The 19,164-nt window shown below is 41.4% G+C and overlaps 1 protein-coding gene across 1 annotated transcript in view; it reads right to left on the bottom strand.

Annotated features, from left to right (window-relative positions):
- Positions 1–19,164, bottom strand: part of LOC106565912 (astrotactin-2) — a 448,985-nt gene that overhangs the window by 205,429 nt on the left and 224,392 nt on the right. The window contains exons 8-10 of the mRNA XM_014133602.2: positions 12,475–12,559; positions 11,710–11,784; positions 8,933–9,070 (exon numbers count right to left, since the gene is read on the bottom strand). Of these exons, the coding sequence (XP_013989077.2) occupies positions 8,933–9,070; positions 11,710–11,784; positions 12,475–12,559 (298 nt within the window). The remainder of the gene's footprint in view (positions 1–8,932; positions 9,071–11,709; positions 11,785–12,474; positions 12,560–19,164) is intronic.

The following is a 19,164-nucleotide window of genomic DNA, read 5'->3' as shown; positions in this document are numbered from 1 at the left end:
TTGAAGACTGAGGATCTTTGCTGTAACGTGACACTTCCTACGGCTCCCATAGGCTCTCAGAACCCGGGAAAAAGCTGAATGATATCGAGGCAGCCCCAGGCTGAAACACATTTGCGCTTTTGGCAAGTGGCCGATCAGAGGACAATGGGCTTAGGCGCGTGCACGAGTCGACCCCATGCTTTATTTTCTTTCGTCTTTTTACCTAAACGCAGATTCCCGGTCGGAATATTATCGCTTTTTTACGAGACAAATGGCATCAAAATTGATTTTAAACAGCGGTTGACATGCTTCGAAGTACGGTAATGGAATATTTAGAATTGTTTTGTCACGAAATGCGTCGTGCTCGTCACCCTTCTTTACCATTCGGATAGTGTCTTGAACGCACGAACAAAACGCCGCTGTTTGGATATAACTATGGATTATTTGGGACCAAACCAACATTTGTTATTGAAGTAGAAGTCCTGGGAGTGCATTCTGACGAAGAACACCAAAGGTAATAACATTTTTCTTATAGTAAATCTGACTTTGGTGAGTGCTAAACTTGCTGGGTGTCTAAATAGCTAGCCCTGTGATGCCGGGCTATCTACTGAGAATATTGCAAAATGTGCTTTCACCGAAAAGCTATTTTAAAATCGGACAAATCAAGTGCATAGAGGAGTTCTGTATCTATAATTCTTTAAATAATTGTTATGCTTTTTGTGAACGTTTATCGTGAGTAATTTAGTACATTTTTTGTAAATTCACCGGAAGTTTGCTAGTTCTGAACGTCACATGCTAATGTAAAAAGCTGTTTTTTGATATAAATATGAACTTGATTGAACAAAACATGCATGTATTGTATAACATAATGTCCTAGGTGTGTCATCTGATGAAGATCATCAAAGGTTAGTGCTGCATTTAGCTGTGGTTTGGATTTATGTGACATTATATGCTAGCTTGAAAAATGGGTGTCTGATTATTTGTGGCTGGGTACTCTGCTGACATAATCTAATGTTTTGCTTTCGTTGTAAAGCCTTTTTGAAATCGGACAGTGTGGTTAGATTAACGAGAGTCTTGTCTTTAAAATGGTGTAAAATAGTCATATGTTTGAGAAATTGAAGTAATAGCATTTCTAAGGTATTTGAATAACGCGCCACAGGATTCCACTGGCTGTTACGTAGGTGGGACGATTTCGTCCCGCCGACCCTAGAGAGGCTAAACAAAGACACCGTGTAGACATGTCAACATTGACTGAATTCCATCCAGCCTTGGATTCTTGGAGCAATGCATCAACGCTCAGCATCAATACATCTATCATGACTATCATGGCTGACTGACGCAGTCTCTGACTGAATACATTTTCTCTTGGAGAGCATCAGAGGGGTGAGCTGCCCCACAGGATTCCCCACCCCCCAACCAAAACGCTTTGCCTAATTATATATTCTCTACAGAAACCCAGTCTAATCACTCATAAAATGTTATGTTCCCTTCGTTAATGTTTTCAAAGTTATTATTTAGTTCCTGGTGTGATGTTAAATAGTAATTAAGGCTGATGAATCATTCAGTAGGCTAGCACTCCCAGCGGACGAGAACACTCGCTGCTACAGTGGAGTTGGTTGGGTTTGTTTAAATAGGAATGATCTATGTTTCACTGAATAACGTTTTCAAACATACATCCACAGCAGAGCCTTTTCATCATACTGCACAACGGAGATACAGTACTGCAGCAATGTCTATAATAAGCATCCGGTTAAAGATCTATAGTGGATCAACTATGCACACACTGTGGTCTTAAATCAAAGGTTTCAAGACTAGGCAACTATTCAAAGTCAGCATTATAACCATTATTATAAGCACAAAAGTAGAGCATTAAGGTTATTTGTTGGGTCCAGATGTCCGCTCACACAGCTGACAGCTGTATTAGTGAGGACAGATTGGACATGTTTGCTTTCACACACACACACACACACACACACACACACACACACACACACACACACACACACACACACACACACACACACACACACACACACACACACACACACACACACACACACACAGCCCCTCTGAGAGTCCCAGTTCTCTGAAATTATGCCACTGGAATGGAGCAGGGAACATGCACTGTCCTTTCATAAAGACATGTCGGCTTCGAGATTAATTGCTGTAACCTAAATTGCTGTAACGTAAATGGGGCTCTCTGCTGTGCAGCCATAATGGCAAGTCCCCACTCCATTTTAGCTGGTCAATTTGGTGTTCTACTTCTGAACCGGAATTGAACTTGTAATGAAATCTATTCATCACCAGAACACTACTGAGTGATAGTCAAGATATAGAAAAAGCCCAATGGAGTAATTACCTTTTTCTCCGGGTAAAAATAGAGTAAAAAAGGTCACCTAGCAACACCAGCTTTCTAAAACGACCAATACAATCATGCCTGTACCTGTTCATATGTTTGATAAGGTATGATCAAGTGTTTGTTGAACAGTGCTATTGATCTCAACATTGTTCTTCACAGTTTTCTCCCATCACAAGCTTATTCAAATGCACGTCCTAATTAATTGGCAGTGGGATAGTAATCCTCTTTCTGGGACAACAGAATGTTGGAGTAGTAAGCACAGATGTACACTATTGCCAAGGGAGCGCTCCACTCTCAATTAGGCCTCTCCTCTAGAATCGCTAATGAAATGCTGCCTGTCGCCATTTTACGTCCATATGTTAATGTTGTGGCAATTAGTACATGTATCGCCTATGGACCACATACTGTAAAGTAGTTTTCAAACCATTATAAAACAAGAAATTGCTGAAAAGTGGTTTTATCAACGTTGCCTGCCTTTGCTAGCATGGTGTATACAGTGAGTCAGACAGTATTAGATCGAATGCTTAGCCATTTCTATCCATCAACCACCACTTAGTTGTTGACATGAGTTGCTGATGTTACTGTAGGCGTTTGTGCTGTGGCTAGAAGTTCTCTGTTGTGGGATGACAGGATACCATTACAATTTTATTCTCACTAACATGACCCAAGTAACATTGTAATATATGAAATCTCTTGTGTGTGTCTTATTAATCCTATGGTTTGACGTTGACGGAAGTCTAAATGGTCAGAATCATTGTGGAAACTGCGAGAGAACATGCCCTTCAAGCATAGATCGAAACTGAACAAAAATATAAACGCAACATGCAACAATTTCGAAGATTTTTATAATTTACAGTTCATATAAGGAAAGCAGTCAATTTAAATAAATTAATTAGGCCCTGATCTATTCACATGATTGGGAATAAAGATTTGAATCTGCTGTTTACAAATACCTTTTAAAAAAATCAGAAAACCAGTCAGTATCTGGTGTGACTAGGGTTGCAGATTTTGGGGAATATTCAGAAGTGGAAACTTTCCGTGGGAATAAATGGGAATATATGGGAATTAATGGGAATAGATAGGAATTCACGGAAATACATGCAAATTCATATTAATACCATTTAAATGTCAATGTTTTTTGCATTGGATATATTTACCATATCATAAGGAGACATAATTGCAAATAATTAAATCCTTCCATTTGAAAAAAAAAATATATTTAGTTACAAATTGAACTTTAATTAAATGAGTTGACTCTTCACATGGGATGTTTTCACTGAAAAACAAAAGAAAGGGAATATTGAATGATCCCCAACGATCCATTGCGTCTCCCAAAAACGTTTTCAACATACATCTGTAAAATGATAGTCTAGAAACTAAAGCTCTGGTTGTCTTCTTCTCAGGCTTCCATGTCTTCTCCCTGGAACTCCTCAATGTCCACTTCTTGAACATCAGACTCTGAGGCCTCATCTTCACTGTCACTTTCCAACCTTGTTGAGGATGGATCGTTGTCAGGCGAGCCATCCCTTGTATTGGTCAGCCCTTGTATTGGTCAGCCAGTTGCGTGCTTTGGTGTGTGTGTTCCCAAACAAGGACCAGTTGCACTCAGGCGGCTGATGTTGGTAGGATTTGGAGGATGATGGAGGCAACAGGGGAAAGAGCCTCAGATCCACAAAGTCCCTTCCACCAGGTGGCTGATGAGATATTTTAGCACGACTGCCATATTGCATCTCTATCCCAAAGCCCTTGCATGGAAGTGTACTTCGCCAAACTGCCAATAACCTTGCTCTCATCCAGGCCAAGGTGGCAAGACACGGTAGTGATGACACCACAGGCCTTGTTGATCTCTGCACCAGACAGGGTGCTCTTGCCAGCATACTTGGGGTCCAACATGTATGCTGCGGTGTGTATGGGCTTCAGGCAGAAGTCTTCATGCTTTTTGATGTATTTCAGAACGGCAGTTTCCTCTGCTTGGAGCAACAGTGAAGTGGGCAGGGCAGTAGGGATTTCTTCTCTTACATTTACAAGCAGAGTCTGAACATCAGACAGGATGGCATTGTCTCCCTCAATCTATGCAATGTTTACTGCTATAGGTTTCAGGAGTTTCAGGCTGCTTACCACTCTCTCCCAAAATACATCCTCCAGGAGGATCCTCTTGATGGGGCTGTCCATATCAGTAGACTGTGATATGGCCATTTCTTGGAGACTCCTTCCCCCCCAGGAGACTGTCTATTTGGTAGCATTGCCTTTTGAATTGTTTATCTTGGGTCAAAGTTTCAGGTAGCCTTCCACAAGCTTCCCACAATAATTTGGGTGAATTTTGGCCCATTCCTCCTAACAGAGCTGGTGTAACCGAGTCAGGTTTGTAGGCCTCCTTGCTCGCACACACTTTTCCAGTTCTGCCCACGCATTTTCTATAGGATTGAGGTCAGGGCTTTGTGATGGCCACTCCAATACCTTGACTTTGTTGTCCTTAAGCCATTTTGCCACAAACTTTGGAAGTATGCTTGGGATCATTGTCCATTTGGAAGACCCATTTGCGACTAAGCTTTAACTTCCTGACTGATGTCTTGAGATGTTGCTTCCATATATCCACATTTGTGAAATTTGTGGAGTGGTTGAAAAATGAGTTTTGTAAACTTCTAACTTCAACTGTGGATTGCTACTATAACTCACTGATCCTTCACATACCTAACAATTTTCTTGGCTCTCTTGTAGAGTGTATCCATTGTTTTCAGTGCCATGATGTCCTTGAGGAGCAGATTCAAAGCATGAGCAGCACAGCCAATGGGTGTGATGTGAGGGTAGGACTCCTTCACTTTAGACCAAGCAGCCTTCATGTTTGCAGCATTGTCTGTCACCAGTGCAAATACCTTCTGTTGTCCAAGGTCATTGATGACTGCCTTCAGCTGATTTGCAATGTAGAGACCGGTGTGTCTGTTGTCCCTTGTGTCTGTGCTCTTGTCAAATACTGGTTGAGGGGTGGAGATTATGTAGCTCATTATTCCTTGCCCACGAACATTTGACCACCCATCAGAGATGATTGCAATACAGTCTGCTTTCTCTGATTTGCTTGACGTTCAGTTGAACTCTGCATCCAGGAAATTAGTAGATAAAACATGTCTGGTTGGAGGGGTGTATGCTGGGCGATCAACATTCAGAAATATCTTCCAATACAAATTGCCTGTGAGCATCAGAGATGAACCAGTTGCATACACAGCTCGAGCAAGACAATCACCAGCATTTCTCTGACTACGTTACTCCATTGAGTCAAAACAACTTCTGATTCCAGGAGGACCATGAGCTGTTGCTATCAATAAGGTGTCTGATTAATCATTTTCACCTCAAATAGAAGTAGATGGACGTTTGTCAGAGGTTGCTTGTTGTGAGCGCTGAGGGAACTTTATGCATTTGGCCAGATGATTCTGCATCTTTGGTGCATTCTTCACATATGATTTGGCACAGTATTTGCAAATGTACACAGCTTTTCCTTCTACATTAACTACAGTGAAATGTCTCCACACATCAGATAGTGCCCGTGGCATTTTCCTGTAAAGATTAGATTTTTTTTTTTTAAATAACCCCAAATATAATTCCATGTACGGATAAATAGTTAAGCAGTTAGATTAAACAACTCCTTTGTAAGATACATGTTTTTAAAATGAAACATGAATGGAAACAGGTGAATTAACACTCCTCAGTTAGCAGGCTCAAACAAGCTAAAACCCACATGGTAGCAAAAACTAACTACCAGAAATTGTTAAGTTAGACATGATTTAAACACACTTTGCTGTAGGCTACCATTTACTAATTAACAAAAAAATCATCTATGTCATATAAAATATATTCACCCCACCCAGTATTATAATCAAAACTTACCAGAAAGCATGAAGTCCTTGGCTCAGACAGTGTAGTAGTGTGGCCTCAATAGCATCTCATTAGTGTGCAAGATCAGCTGTACATGTGATGGAAGAGTGCACTGCACATGTGACAGAAGAATGCACTCTGCATGCAGAGGGTTGCAATTCCATTGAATTCAGGATAGCTTAAACAAAATATGCAACAAGACTTAGAATTGCCTTATGTGTATCCCACAAAAAAAGTTCACTGTTATAAGCTATTTTTTTTATGAATTTAAGCAAAATTCCCAAAATTCCCAGACTTAACTTCCCGTGGAAAATTTCTGGAAATTTCACGGAAAGTTTCCGACCCCAGTTGCCTCGGGCAGCGCGACACATCTCCTTCACATAGATTTGATCAGGCTGTTGATTGTGGAATGTTGTCCCACCTGAAGTGCGGAATTTCTGGACATTGGCGGGAACTGGAACATGCTGTCGTACACGTTGATGCAGAGCATGCTCAACAGGTGACAAGTCTGGTGAGTATGCAGGCCATTGTCCTGTTGTAAAACAAACTATAGTCCCACTAAGTTCAAACCAGATGGGATGGCGTATCGCTGCAGAATGCTGTGGTAGCCATGCTGGTTAAGTGTGCCTTGAATTCTAAATAAATCAGAGTGTAACCAGTAAAGCACCCCCACACCATCCCACGTCCTCCTCCATGCTTCACGGTGGGAACCACACATGCAGAGATCATCCGGTCACATACTCTGTGTCTCACATTGACACAATGGTTGAAACCAAAAATCTCAAATCTGGACTCATCAAACCAAAAAACAGATTGCCACCGGTCTAATGTCCATTGCTTGTGTTTCTTGGCCCAATAAGTCTCTTCTTCTTATTGGTGTCCTCTAGTAGTGGTTTCTTTGCATCAATTCGACCATGAAGGCCTGATTCAGACAGTCTCCTCTGAACAGTTGATGTTGAGATGTGTCTGTTACTTGAACTCTGTTAAGCATTTATTTGGGCTGCAATTTCTGAGGCTGGTAACTCTAACTTATCCTCTGCAGCAGAGGTAACTCTGGGTCTTCCTTTCCTGTGGCGCTCCTCATGAGAGCCAGTTTCATCATAGTGCTTAATGGTTTTTGCGACTGCACTTGAAGAAACTTGAAAAGTTCTTGAAATTTTACAGATTGACTGACCATCATGTCCTAAAGTAACAATGGACTGTCGTTTCTCTTGGCTTTTTGAGCTGTTCTTGCCATAATATGGACTTGTGTCTTTTACTTTGAAGAATGTCAAATATAAAATATATTTAGATTTGTTTCACACTTCTTTTGGTTACTACATGTGTCCATATGTGTTATTTCATAGTTTTGATGTCTTCACTATTATTCTACAATGTAGAAAATAGTAAAAATAAAGAAAAACCGTTGAATGAGTAGGTGTGCCCAAACTTTTGCCTGTTACTGTACATGTGAAATTAGTTTTGATTTAGAATGGACCATTATCATACACTAATCTCGAAACAGGGGGAGCAGGAAAAAATACATGTCATCTATGCACTTAAATAGCAAATAGAGGATTATTTTCCCATGGTTAACTTTCATGCCAGCCAGGTAGGCTATACTCCTGTTGTAAAGATAAGCAATGTGCTTAATATTAGGAAAGTTGAGAAATAAATATAGTAGGCCTAGCCTATAGAAAGCTGATGGGATCATCCTATTTTTAGTAGAGGCCATCACTCTGTTTTCTCGCGCAATTGCATAACTTATAGAAATGTTGCGCAACATGAGCTCATGGGCTCTCATGAAGTGTTTGATTAGATTTTCGATTGCATTTGCATTGATGTCAGAGTGAATAGAGGGACAATTGTGCTGAGTACCAGGCAGTTAGCTAATGACCATCAGCATCATCAGAGCTTGGAGAAGACTAATTACTGCAACAGTCCAGTCAAGACCGTGGTGAAGACGACGAGCATGCAGATGAGTTTCTGCGTTTGTGCAGAAATTCTTTGGTTGTGCAAATCCACCGTTTCATCAGGTGTCCGGGTGGCTGGTCTTAGACTATCCCACAGGTAGGAAGAAGCCGGATGTGGAGGTCCTTGTCTGGCATGGTTACCGGTGGTCTGCGGTTGTGAGGCCGGTTGGACGTACTGCCAAATTCTCCAAAACTACGTTGGAGGTGTCTTATGGTAGAGAAATGAACATTGAATGCTCTGACAACAGCTCTGGTGGACATTCCTGCAGTCAGCATGCCAATTTTCCGGTAGTCAGAATGCCAATTGCACACTCCTGAAAAATTTGACATTTTAGAGTTGCCTTTCATTGTCCACAGCACAAGGTGCACCTGTGTAATGATCATGTTGTTTAATCAGCTTCTTGATATGCCACACCTGTCAGGTATATGGATTATTTTGGCAAAGGAGAAATGCTCACCAAGAGGGATGTTAACAAATTTGTGCACAAACTTTGAGAGAAACAAGCTTTTGTGCATCTTTTATTTCAGCTCATGAAACATGGAACCAACAGCTTACATGTTGCGTTTATTTTTTTGTTCAGTATGTAAATTAAACCTACCCATCATAAAACAGAACCTTAACCATTAGAAGAAAGAAAAATGGACCTCTGATCAGGTTTTCGGAGGCGATCTTCACCCCCACATACAGAGAAGCTTGTATAGGTAAACTGACCTTAGAACAGGTCTCAGAAAATACATCTCTGCCCACACATTGTATTTTTAAAGGTAAACTGACCTGACATCCCCAGGGTCCTCTGTCACCAGCACATCAGTCTTGCAACTGGCGATGGGGTTGATTGACAGCTCCACCGGTGGCACCACAAAGCTCTTACTGACTGGCAGCCACAGACCCTGGCCTAGGCTGTAGGACGACCTGCATTGGCACAGAGACAATGAGATACTTAAGTGTCAAAAACAACAAGCACATGATCACCCTCCATATCACCCTCCACCCTCCATAACCATCAGCTAAATACAGATCAGTCAGCATTACAACAGCTGGTAAGGGCCTGTCCTTTTGACATAGAGCCACAGTCATTTTTGTCTGTTTATATTTGTTATCAATGCCATCTGTATCGAAAGCAATGGGGTGGAGGTGGCACCAAAATGCATATCATTAAATTGTGTTTAGCATTAAACTAAAAAGTTAGTGCTTACATGAGGAAAGTTGAGATAAGAGAATATTGATCCATTCTACTGTGCATAATGTTTAGACTTTGGGCCAGGGGGCTTTTCCTGACCACATGACCTGACCAATGCTGTGTGACTTCCATCAGTGCTATCAGTCATTCATCAGTGTTATCAGTCATTCAACAGTGTTATCAGTCATTCAACAGTGTTATCAGTCATTCAACAGTGTTATCAGTCATTCAACAGTGTTATTAGTCATTCAACAGTGTTATCAGTCATTCAACAGTGTTATCAGTCATTCAACAGTGTTATCAGTCATTCAACAGTGTTATCAGTCATTCAACAGTGTTATCAGTCATTCAACAGTGTTATTAGTCATTCAACAGCGCTACAGCAGTAGTGTTAATATTAGCAGTTCTACCACGGCAATTAACATTATGTCATATTACACAATTATCATTAAACATTTTAAACATTTTACATACAGTTTATGACCGTTAATCCTTGCGTATAAACTCTTACTGAGAATCAGCATTAAGTGTGCAGTGTGATCGCTGATCAAGCAACAAATGTTCTCTAAACGAGTTGGGTCATTAGCTTGAGCTGCAAATGTTTTATCGACTAATGGAGTAGGAATATGAAGAGAAAATGTATTCTCGTAGGCTCAATCAAAACTGCATTACCATGAATTATCAGTGAATAAGAAACACAGGCATAAATAAGGTATAAACGGAAGTTATGAATACACAGATATTAATAAGTTATTACCTTGCAGAAAGAATCTGTGTAGATTCTCTTTCAGTCTTCAATAATGATACACAAAATATACATTTGATTTGAATACAATTCTCAGATATTGAGTTATTACTCGATATTGTATTAAAATCAAATGTATATTGTTTGTGTCATTATCAAAGACTGAAAGAGATCTATTATGAATCATAATAACATCTTCTGCTAATGGTTTACTCAACGTGGCTTAGGCTGTTTGTCATGGCCTTGTGACTGACGTTAAGCCATTGCCAATGCTGCGTTATGTTATGGAGACTTCAGCCAATATCTCATTTTATAATCTCTTTGTCAGTAGTCATTTAAAGAGGTGCTCAGAGCAGTGGGCAGAGTGCGACCGGCCCTGACCTGGGATATAGACAGGAACACAATGAATCAGGCCTGATCAATGGCCACGTCCACTCATAAATAAGACACTGACAGCCAGTATCCCGCTCACTCCGTCCTCTCACTATGGAGCCCATTGATCGGCCCCTGCTCTTCTCCCCATCCATCACACACACCTGGAGGCTTTATCAAAGGTGTGTGTGTGGGGGGTACAAGTGTGTGTGTGTGTGTGTGTGTGTGTGTGTGCACGTACATATGCATGTGCGTGAATACAGGAGAGAATCAGAGGGTGATGACAGCTCGGTTAAGAAAAATAAATATGAGATATTCTCAGGGTTTTTTCCCTATAAACTTCCACACCAGGCATTTGATTATGCCAGGGAAAACAGCTTATTCATGAAAAGCTGAGAAAAGATCTGTAGTGATTCTGACAAGAGCGACAGAAAGGCAATATTTGAAATATAATTATCTCTCTCAACTGCAAGGTAGAGGCTCCGAGCGACAAATTCATCATAGGATTTAAGATTATTCTGCGGTGCCATAAAAACCTACAGCCCCATTTCATATTATTTACTGTTTCACTCTTACATCACCTAGTCTATTCTTATTTTGGGAGGTTAAACTATATTCTCTGACACCCCTTCCTTGAAGTCATCATGACCTCCCCAATTACAACACACCCCAGAAAGGGGGTCTTTTGAAGAAAACCACTAATTTGCCAAAGGCATGGGTTAGAAGCCCTTGAAAGTTTCTATTGACTGGCACAGCCACATCCAACTGTACAGAGCATTTGTGCTAGCACTCCTCAGGAAGATGTCACAGAGAATGTCCCTGTCAAGAATGGCCCTGTGACAAAGACTGGCACTAAGAGTACTTAAAAGCCCTGTCCATGACATACCTTCTGGCTATTTCTTCACAGGGCCGCATACTGTGTGTGTGTGTGTGTGTGTGTGTGTGTGTGTGTGTGTGTGTGTGTGTGTGTGTGTGTGTGTGTGTGTGTGTGTATGTGTGTGTGCATTATTGTGTACTATCGGTCATACACTATTGTGTGTGTGTGTACTTTTGTGTTCAGAGCAGAAGCAGAGGCGGGTGTATGGAGGTGACAATCACACAGTCCCAGATCCTATAGTGTGTGGAAGTGGCTGGTAGTGTACACAACGTTCCAGTTTCCCCAGACTTCAGAGTAGTTGATCTGAAAGACATTATTTTGGCAGACCACCAGCTATGCTCTCAGACGAGGGCGCTTGGATTAACATGTCTCCTCACCTGAAAATCTTTTCTGGCGTTTGCTCCCCTGTGACGAGGTCATACCCCTTCTCCAGGTTAGTGTAGGGCCAGGGACTGGGGAGAGAGCAGGGAGGAAGAGGACCATTCTATGTATACACTGAACAATGCACATTTATAAACACACTCTTCTTATACATTCATGCACGATCAAAAGAAGCTAAATTGCAGAGGCAAAATCAGAGGCAGGAAAATGTTAATACACCATATTACAAAACGAATAGATTAATAAGTAAGTGAGTTGATATACAGTACAGGTTTCTGCTCAGTACAACATAGTTATGCAAGGTCATGTTATACAATTAGGTCTGGCTTTAAATACCAAAGATGATCCTCCTTTACTCCTGAATTGGCGAAATGGGATTGGATCTGTGATTGGTGGGTAGGGACCGAGTTCATGATGATGATAGGAGATTTGCATAGCTAGAGGAGGCTGACGTTTTATTGGCCCAGCTGTTGGGCCAGTCGAGTTAATTAGCATGCAGAGTCTAAGTCAGGAAGAGGGCTTACACTTGACTGGGCACAAGGCGAGGTGATGAATGTCTCATCTCCCTCTCCCTCTCTATCTCTCTCCCTATCTTACCCTCTCCCTCTCTCTCGCTCTCCCTCCCTTCTCTCCCCCTATCCCTCCCTCCCTCTCCATTTCACTTTTGCTCTCTCCCGCCCCATCTCACTCTGCCTCTCTTCTCCTCTTGTCTCGTCTGTGAGGTGACAGTGAGTGTGCAGGGCAGAGCCGGCAGGACTCACCCTTCGTTGCGTCCCCAGTCACTGCGAACACAGAGATGTTTATGCACCAGGTCAGTGGAATAGCCCTCATGACAGCTGCATTCACCTGCAGGATGGGGGGGAACAAAGTGACAGATATATGAATTCCTCCTGCAGCCGAATAAATTACCCCGTGTGTCTTCCAGGGCCTCCCTGCTCATCCATAATTAGGCAATAATCAGTTCATCAGTTGGCATTGGACTTAGTTTGGCAGCTACTGCTCAACACCAACCTACCGCCTCTTCTCTAACAATAGCAAGCCTCACCTCAATCTCCACCTCAGACTTGCTGGAACTCTAAACTGGAGTAAATACGCCCCCCTACAACTTCAACACTCACCCCTGGCATGTTCTGATCCACCCATGGTGTCTTATAAACTTTACATTCTCTTTATTCTAGACACTGTCTGGCCATGAACATTTAACCCCAAACACTCTGGGTTAAAAAAACACTGTGGGGCTCCCGAGTGGCCAGCGGTCTAAGGCACTGCATCACTACAGATCCGAGTTTGATCCCGGGATGTGTCGCAGCAGGCCGCGCCTGGGAGACCTATGAGGATGTGCACAATTGGCCCAGCACCGTCCGGGTTAGGGGAGGGTATGGCAGGCCGGGATGTCCTTGTCCCATTGCGATCTAGCGACTCTTGTGGCGGGCCGGGCGCATGCACGCTGACACGGTCACCAGTTGGACTGTGTTTCCTCCGACACATTGGTGCATCTGGCTTCCGTTTTAAGTGAGCAGTGCGGCTTGGCAGGGTCGTGTTTCAGAGGACGCATGGCTCTCGACCTTCGCCTCTCCTGAGTCCATACAGGATTTGCAGCGATGGGACAAGTCTGCAACTACCAATTGGATATCACAAAATTGGGGAGATAAAGGGGCAAAAAGTTACAATTTTTTTTTTATGTAATCAAACCTCTCCACTCTTGACTCCCAGTACTCTCTCCACCCCAAAATCAACAAGAACAACTTTTCAAACCAATGCTGTAACAAGCTCTAATCTCTAACAGCACTCTAACATCAACCCTGTACACATCTACCACAATTATCTAGTTACTCTCTACTTCACTCCCTCCATCCTTAACAACCCTCCTCTACAACAAACCTTCATGTTCTCTCCCTGACTCCATCTCTACCACCACCCATTCCCGAACTCTCTCTCACCTGGCATCTAACTACATGTACTTCACACCCAGTCCTCTCTTAATGATGCCCACCAGATGTATTCTCTGAGGAAAAAGCATGTATTTACCTCTACAATGCACCACACATCCACAGAGGCCATCCTGTACAGTATTCTCCTTCTATTTTGTAAGCAACTCCTATGAAATTGTAGATATATCGGTAGGAAGTACCATCACAACAATATAACATATGACTGTGGTACATCTTGGTGTGATGTATACTTGAAATGGCCAGACTTATTTCTCTTGACCCATCCCTCTATCAACTAAACCACCATTCCTTTTCACTTTGGACCCGCAACATTTTCAATGGCACAAAGCAAACATTAAATTCATAGCTTTTATGGTAGACTACTGTATGACAAAAGCATTGCCATAGAGGAAACAGTGCCTTTGAAAAGATAGATGCCAAGGATAAGGGGGTGGTGCTCTGAAAAGGTAGTGTTCCATAGCATAACATAAACAGTGCAATGACACTTCGCTAAAAGAGCAAAGGTGTAAAGCAAAGTGAATTATGAATCTGCACATACTGTATCTACAAAACAACTAAAAAATAAAGAATGAATGCAAAGTCAACAAAAATTGAGAAGATTAAAATGCGGCTTTTGATACTCATTGTATCTTTTTCCCTCTCACCCCTGCTCAGATGAAAGCATCCAAGGCAGGGGGGAAATGGTACAGTATGGCACATGATGCATCTTTCATTTCACATGTTTTTAATCCATACAGAATCATAGCAGGGGGAAAGCGCCAGGCCTGTTCAACCCAGGCCCCAGGCCTCAGGGAGCTGATTTATGATCTCTCAGTAGATTTGAGGCGGCAGATTCATAAAACATAAAAACATATCTAAAAAACAAACACTGATGAAGGGGAAAGCTCCCTCTGTGTCTTCTGCCATTCAGGCATTATCACTGCTCTGTGGTTTACATTGCCTCTCATCCCAACCCAGCTCTGAGTCTACTGCAGAACATTGTGTTTCTCAACACTCTGATGTTACAGAAATAAGTTGTTTTCTATGGGCCTATGGAACATCTTGAGCTGCGGAGTGAGGGACTAATACACGCATTATCGCTGCACTATGGTTCAGGCTGCCTCTCATCCACCAAAACCCCAGTCTACTGCTGAACAATTTGTTCCTGAATGTCACTCTGTTGTTACAGAACTATACAGTGTTTTGCTATGGACCTATATAACCATTTGAATTGGGGGAGTGGGTAACAAATGTCTGTTGTCAAATGACCTCCGCTGGGGGCACTTGAGTCTTACTGACAAGAACATGATGATCACATTGTTTATCTAACTGCAGACAATTCTTTCTCAGGGAGAATACCTTCCTACCTTTGATATTCTCCTCCTCACCTCTTACTTGTTGAAATGTATATGGTATGTTCACTACTCATTTTTTCATTAACCTCATTTAAGTTTTTTTGGTAAATATTTTCTTAACTATTTCTTGAACTTGATTGTTGGTTAAGGGCTTGTAAGTAAGCATTTCACGGTAAGGTCTACACCTGTTGTAATCGGTGCATGTGACAAATATAATTTGATATGATTTGATAATATTCAAATGATAGTCAGAGTGAAAAACACAATAAACAAAATAAAAAAACAGTTCTTACTCAGTATCTATATAATAATAATTTGGCGGGTGCTTATATCTGTCCTATTTCACATATGTACAAGTGTGTATTAATTGAATTCCAAATTTCAAAAACGCCGCTTTACCCACATGTGTTCTGGCTCTGGCCCAACCCATTGGATTCTGAGACCAATCAGACGGTCTAGAATGGATTTCCATTCTAGAAATCTTCGGGAGGGACTCAGATCCAAACTCACTGAGGAGAGGAATCGTCTGTGGGCATGGCGTAGCGTTTTGGCCGGAGCAAGGAGTTTTGGTAGCCAGTCAATGATTTCATATGGTCAAACTGCAATTATGGAGATTTGTGCACAGTTGTGCATTGCTCCATATGCACCACTAGTGTGAAAAGCCTATAAAAATTGTCATTGGCGGTAAAAGTCGACCATAACATTAGCATTGCACAGAATAACCGTCCTGTTGACTGGCCCATGGTCCCTCATGGGGTTATAACACTGAAATAAATATATTAACAGGAGTCATGAAACACCATTCACATTTTATCACCAAGTTCTTAATAATTCATTAAGTGAGTTTATGAGCCGGGGACATAACGGATTCAGGCACAATCACCTTGGCTAGCAGGGAACAGCTACTGCCTTAATGATGTGAGAATGTGCACCACTTTCTTGTGTTGCTAGCTACCTGCTGAATGGCAGAGACAAATTGAAAGGCCTTGATGTCGGAGGTGAGAGCTTCCTTTTCTCATAAAGGAACATTTTATCCTTGTTTAATCAGAAGCTTTTTATGAGTATTTTTTTTTTACTAATATGAATATTGTACCTGTAACCACTCCAACAAAAAATGCCAAAACAAAACTAAATGTTGTCATCAAAAAAAGGTCATATGTTGAGGGATGAGAAATCAGACCAATTAATTCAGGAATTTCATAAATGTAAGGCAATTATAGAGTCTAAAGTACCGGGGCTGGGTTTCTACTAAGCTGACATATGGAGTTTTTTTTAAGTTGTTCATACCAAGGATAATTTAACTATTTGATTTTACATTTTAAGACCCCTGTAGGTATACATTTTTTTATTAGTTGATGAAACATTGAATTTTGCCTTACTAAATCACAACAAAGTATGTTTTAAAGTGTCTGTCCTATATCTAAGAGAGATAATCGAAAGGTCAGGAAATCATTTCAATATTTTTTTTTTACCCATATTTAAAGGGATACTTCAGGACTTCCCCAGAGTCAGATGAACTTGAATGAATAACATTGTTATGTCTCTGTCCACTATGAAGAAAGTTAGCGGTAGTTTCGCAAGCCAATGCTAACTTGTACTTCTCTCCAGCATCTTCCTCTCTCGCTCTCTTTCTGGATCTATCGCTATCTCTCGCTTTCTTTCTCTCTCACACATTCACACACACAATTCTTGCCCTGCATTTCTCACTCGCTCATCTCATCTCTAAAATCTTCACAACAAACTCTTTCATAAATGCTTTTGGCAACCAGAATCCCTCATCAGCGCATTTCTTGTTTTCTAAATGAATGCCAAAATGAAAACAGTAGAGTGAGCGTTAACTGGAGACTAGGGCTGTTGCGGTAACCATATTACCGCCACACCAGCGGTCACGAGTCATGAAGGTAGTCAAATTCCATGTGACCGTTTAGATATGGTAATTAGGCTTCTCCAAGCTCTGATGCTGCTGCTGGTCATTAGTAGCCTACCAAACTTACTAACTGCCTGGGACTCAGCACTCTGTTGTCCCTCTAATCACTCTGACATCAATGCAAACGCATTTGAAAATCTAATCAAACACTTCATGAGTGCCCATGAGCTCATGTTGCACAATATTTCTATAGGCTATGCAATTGAGTGATGGCCTCTATTAAAAAGAGGACGATCCCTTCAGCTTTCTATAGGCTATGCCTACTATATTTATTTCTTTACTTTCCTAATATTAAGCACACAACCTTACAACAGGAGTATAGCCTACCTGGCTGTCATTAAAATAAACGGGGAAAAGTGTCCTCCATTCGTTATTTAAGTGCACAGACTAAATAATTTTTTCCCGCTGCCCGTTTCGATACAGGTGCATGATAATGGTCCATTCTAAATCAAAACAAATGTCACACATATATTATTTAGTATATGTAAAGACAAGATTAAATAAAGAATGGTCTGATGGGTGACAATTCTAGCCTATCACCTGTGAATTATATATTATCACTTGTGAATGATGCCCAGCGTAAGAAACAATGCCTTTTTTTTGCTACTTTTTTTAATCATAGTCACACACCTCATGTAGCCTAGCCCATAGGCCTATATGCTTTAATAGGGTTCGTATCACAACTAAAGTGGCCAAGTAACCTCTTAAAATTAAGCACATTACTCTGCTTTAGAAGGGGTGTAGAGCCTAAGTGGTACACATAAGCAGTGCGTGAGTTTCAAGTTTGGGGAAGATAATTTTCACCATAAAAATGCACCTTTATAATAAAAGCATTACATGCATAATTGCATTTGTGGTCACTTTTGATAATGGTGTTTTCCGCTAATGGAACATTCACGCTTATAGCCTACTGCCATGTGCGCATTGATGTGCTTATAATGTGAAGAAATAGCCTAAAAGTGCAACATTTTAAGCTAAACGTTCTGATCTGTTGGGTCGGCCACATTGCATAATTTTTTGTTGTTGTTGATGCTAGTGGTTGTATTAATTTGTTATCTATCTCACAGAACAGAATAGGTTGACTTTTGTACTATGGGGGATAGTAGATTGACATAGGCTAGTGCCTCTGCTGTTCGTTAGGCCTACTCATCTTGTTGGCTGACGAAAAGTAAATGTGGACAGTTCTTCCAATATCTTCAATATGCACCTCGGAATTGTATACGGACACGCGCAGTTGCGTCCCAGATGTTTCTGACTTGTGAGAAAGACCCGATCACGTGAGGGTAGAGCCATGTGAGAGAGAGACGCTTTGGATTGAGCAGCACAGTCAGGGAGAAGGGCACAACGCAGCACTCCGGGCAGCAAAAAGCATGGATTTTTCTTTAGGGTGCATTAGGGCCACAAACGCATTATCAAGTGCTTGTAAAATTGTGGAGAAAATACTTATATTTTGTTCAGCTTTGTTCAATTGTATTCTTCATACTATAAAATAATATAAAATAATGCCACGGAATACTAAGCCGATCCTGTAGGCTAAATGAACTAGTGTAGCCTACAGCCATTTGGCATAGCCACATCAGGGCCTAACATAAGGACAACTCAGAGAATGCAATTATTTTCTTCTGAAATAGACTACATTTTCATCATATCATGCCTCTTTAGACCAGTCTAAAATAAATAATCGATTATTTGTGAAGGTGTAGGCTATATTACATGGATTTATTAGACTTTTTAAAATGGCTTGTAGGCTATGTGTGGAATCCAGGAGATGCTAAATGTGTTTGTTAATTAACGGTTAATTACCGTGAGACCGACAGTTATTTGCTTGACAATCACCAGCTGACTAAATTTGGAGACCAGTAACTGATCATCTCCCTCCTTCTCTTTCCCTGCAGCCAACCTGAAGTGACTAATGACACGTTTCATTAGAACGCTTTCCCTATCTTGCACAGGCCATGTGGACCATTTTCACATTTCAAGGTTCACAGCATGGACACAGGAAAGAGATATTGTTGTCCCGATGCATATTTCCACCGTTACACCATTCCAGGGGGGAAGAAAATCTGTGTCTGGACCTTGAGGAGATTCATCCTCGACATCAACTATTGGGAGGGTGGGGTAGTGGACTGGATAAATAGGGCTGATAAAGCCGGAACGTTCCAAAACGACCTAGCCATTTCAGCACCTATTAGTTGTGGTAGGAACCTCGGAGTATTTGTTGGTGGAGAAAACGAAGGG

This window comes from Salmo salar, chromosome ssa01 (assembly GCF_905237065.1).
Source record: "Salmo salar chromosome ssa01, Ssal_v3.1, whole genome shotgun sequence".
Taxonomy (NCBI): domain Eukaryota; kingdom Metazoa; phylum Chordata; class Actinopteri; order Salmoniformes; family Salmonidae; genus Salmo; species Salmo salar.
Note: the sequence above shows the minus strand (reverse complement) of the source record. Positions and strands in the feature narration are given on the sequence as shown.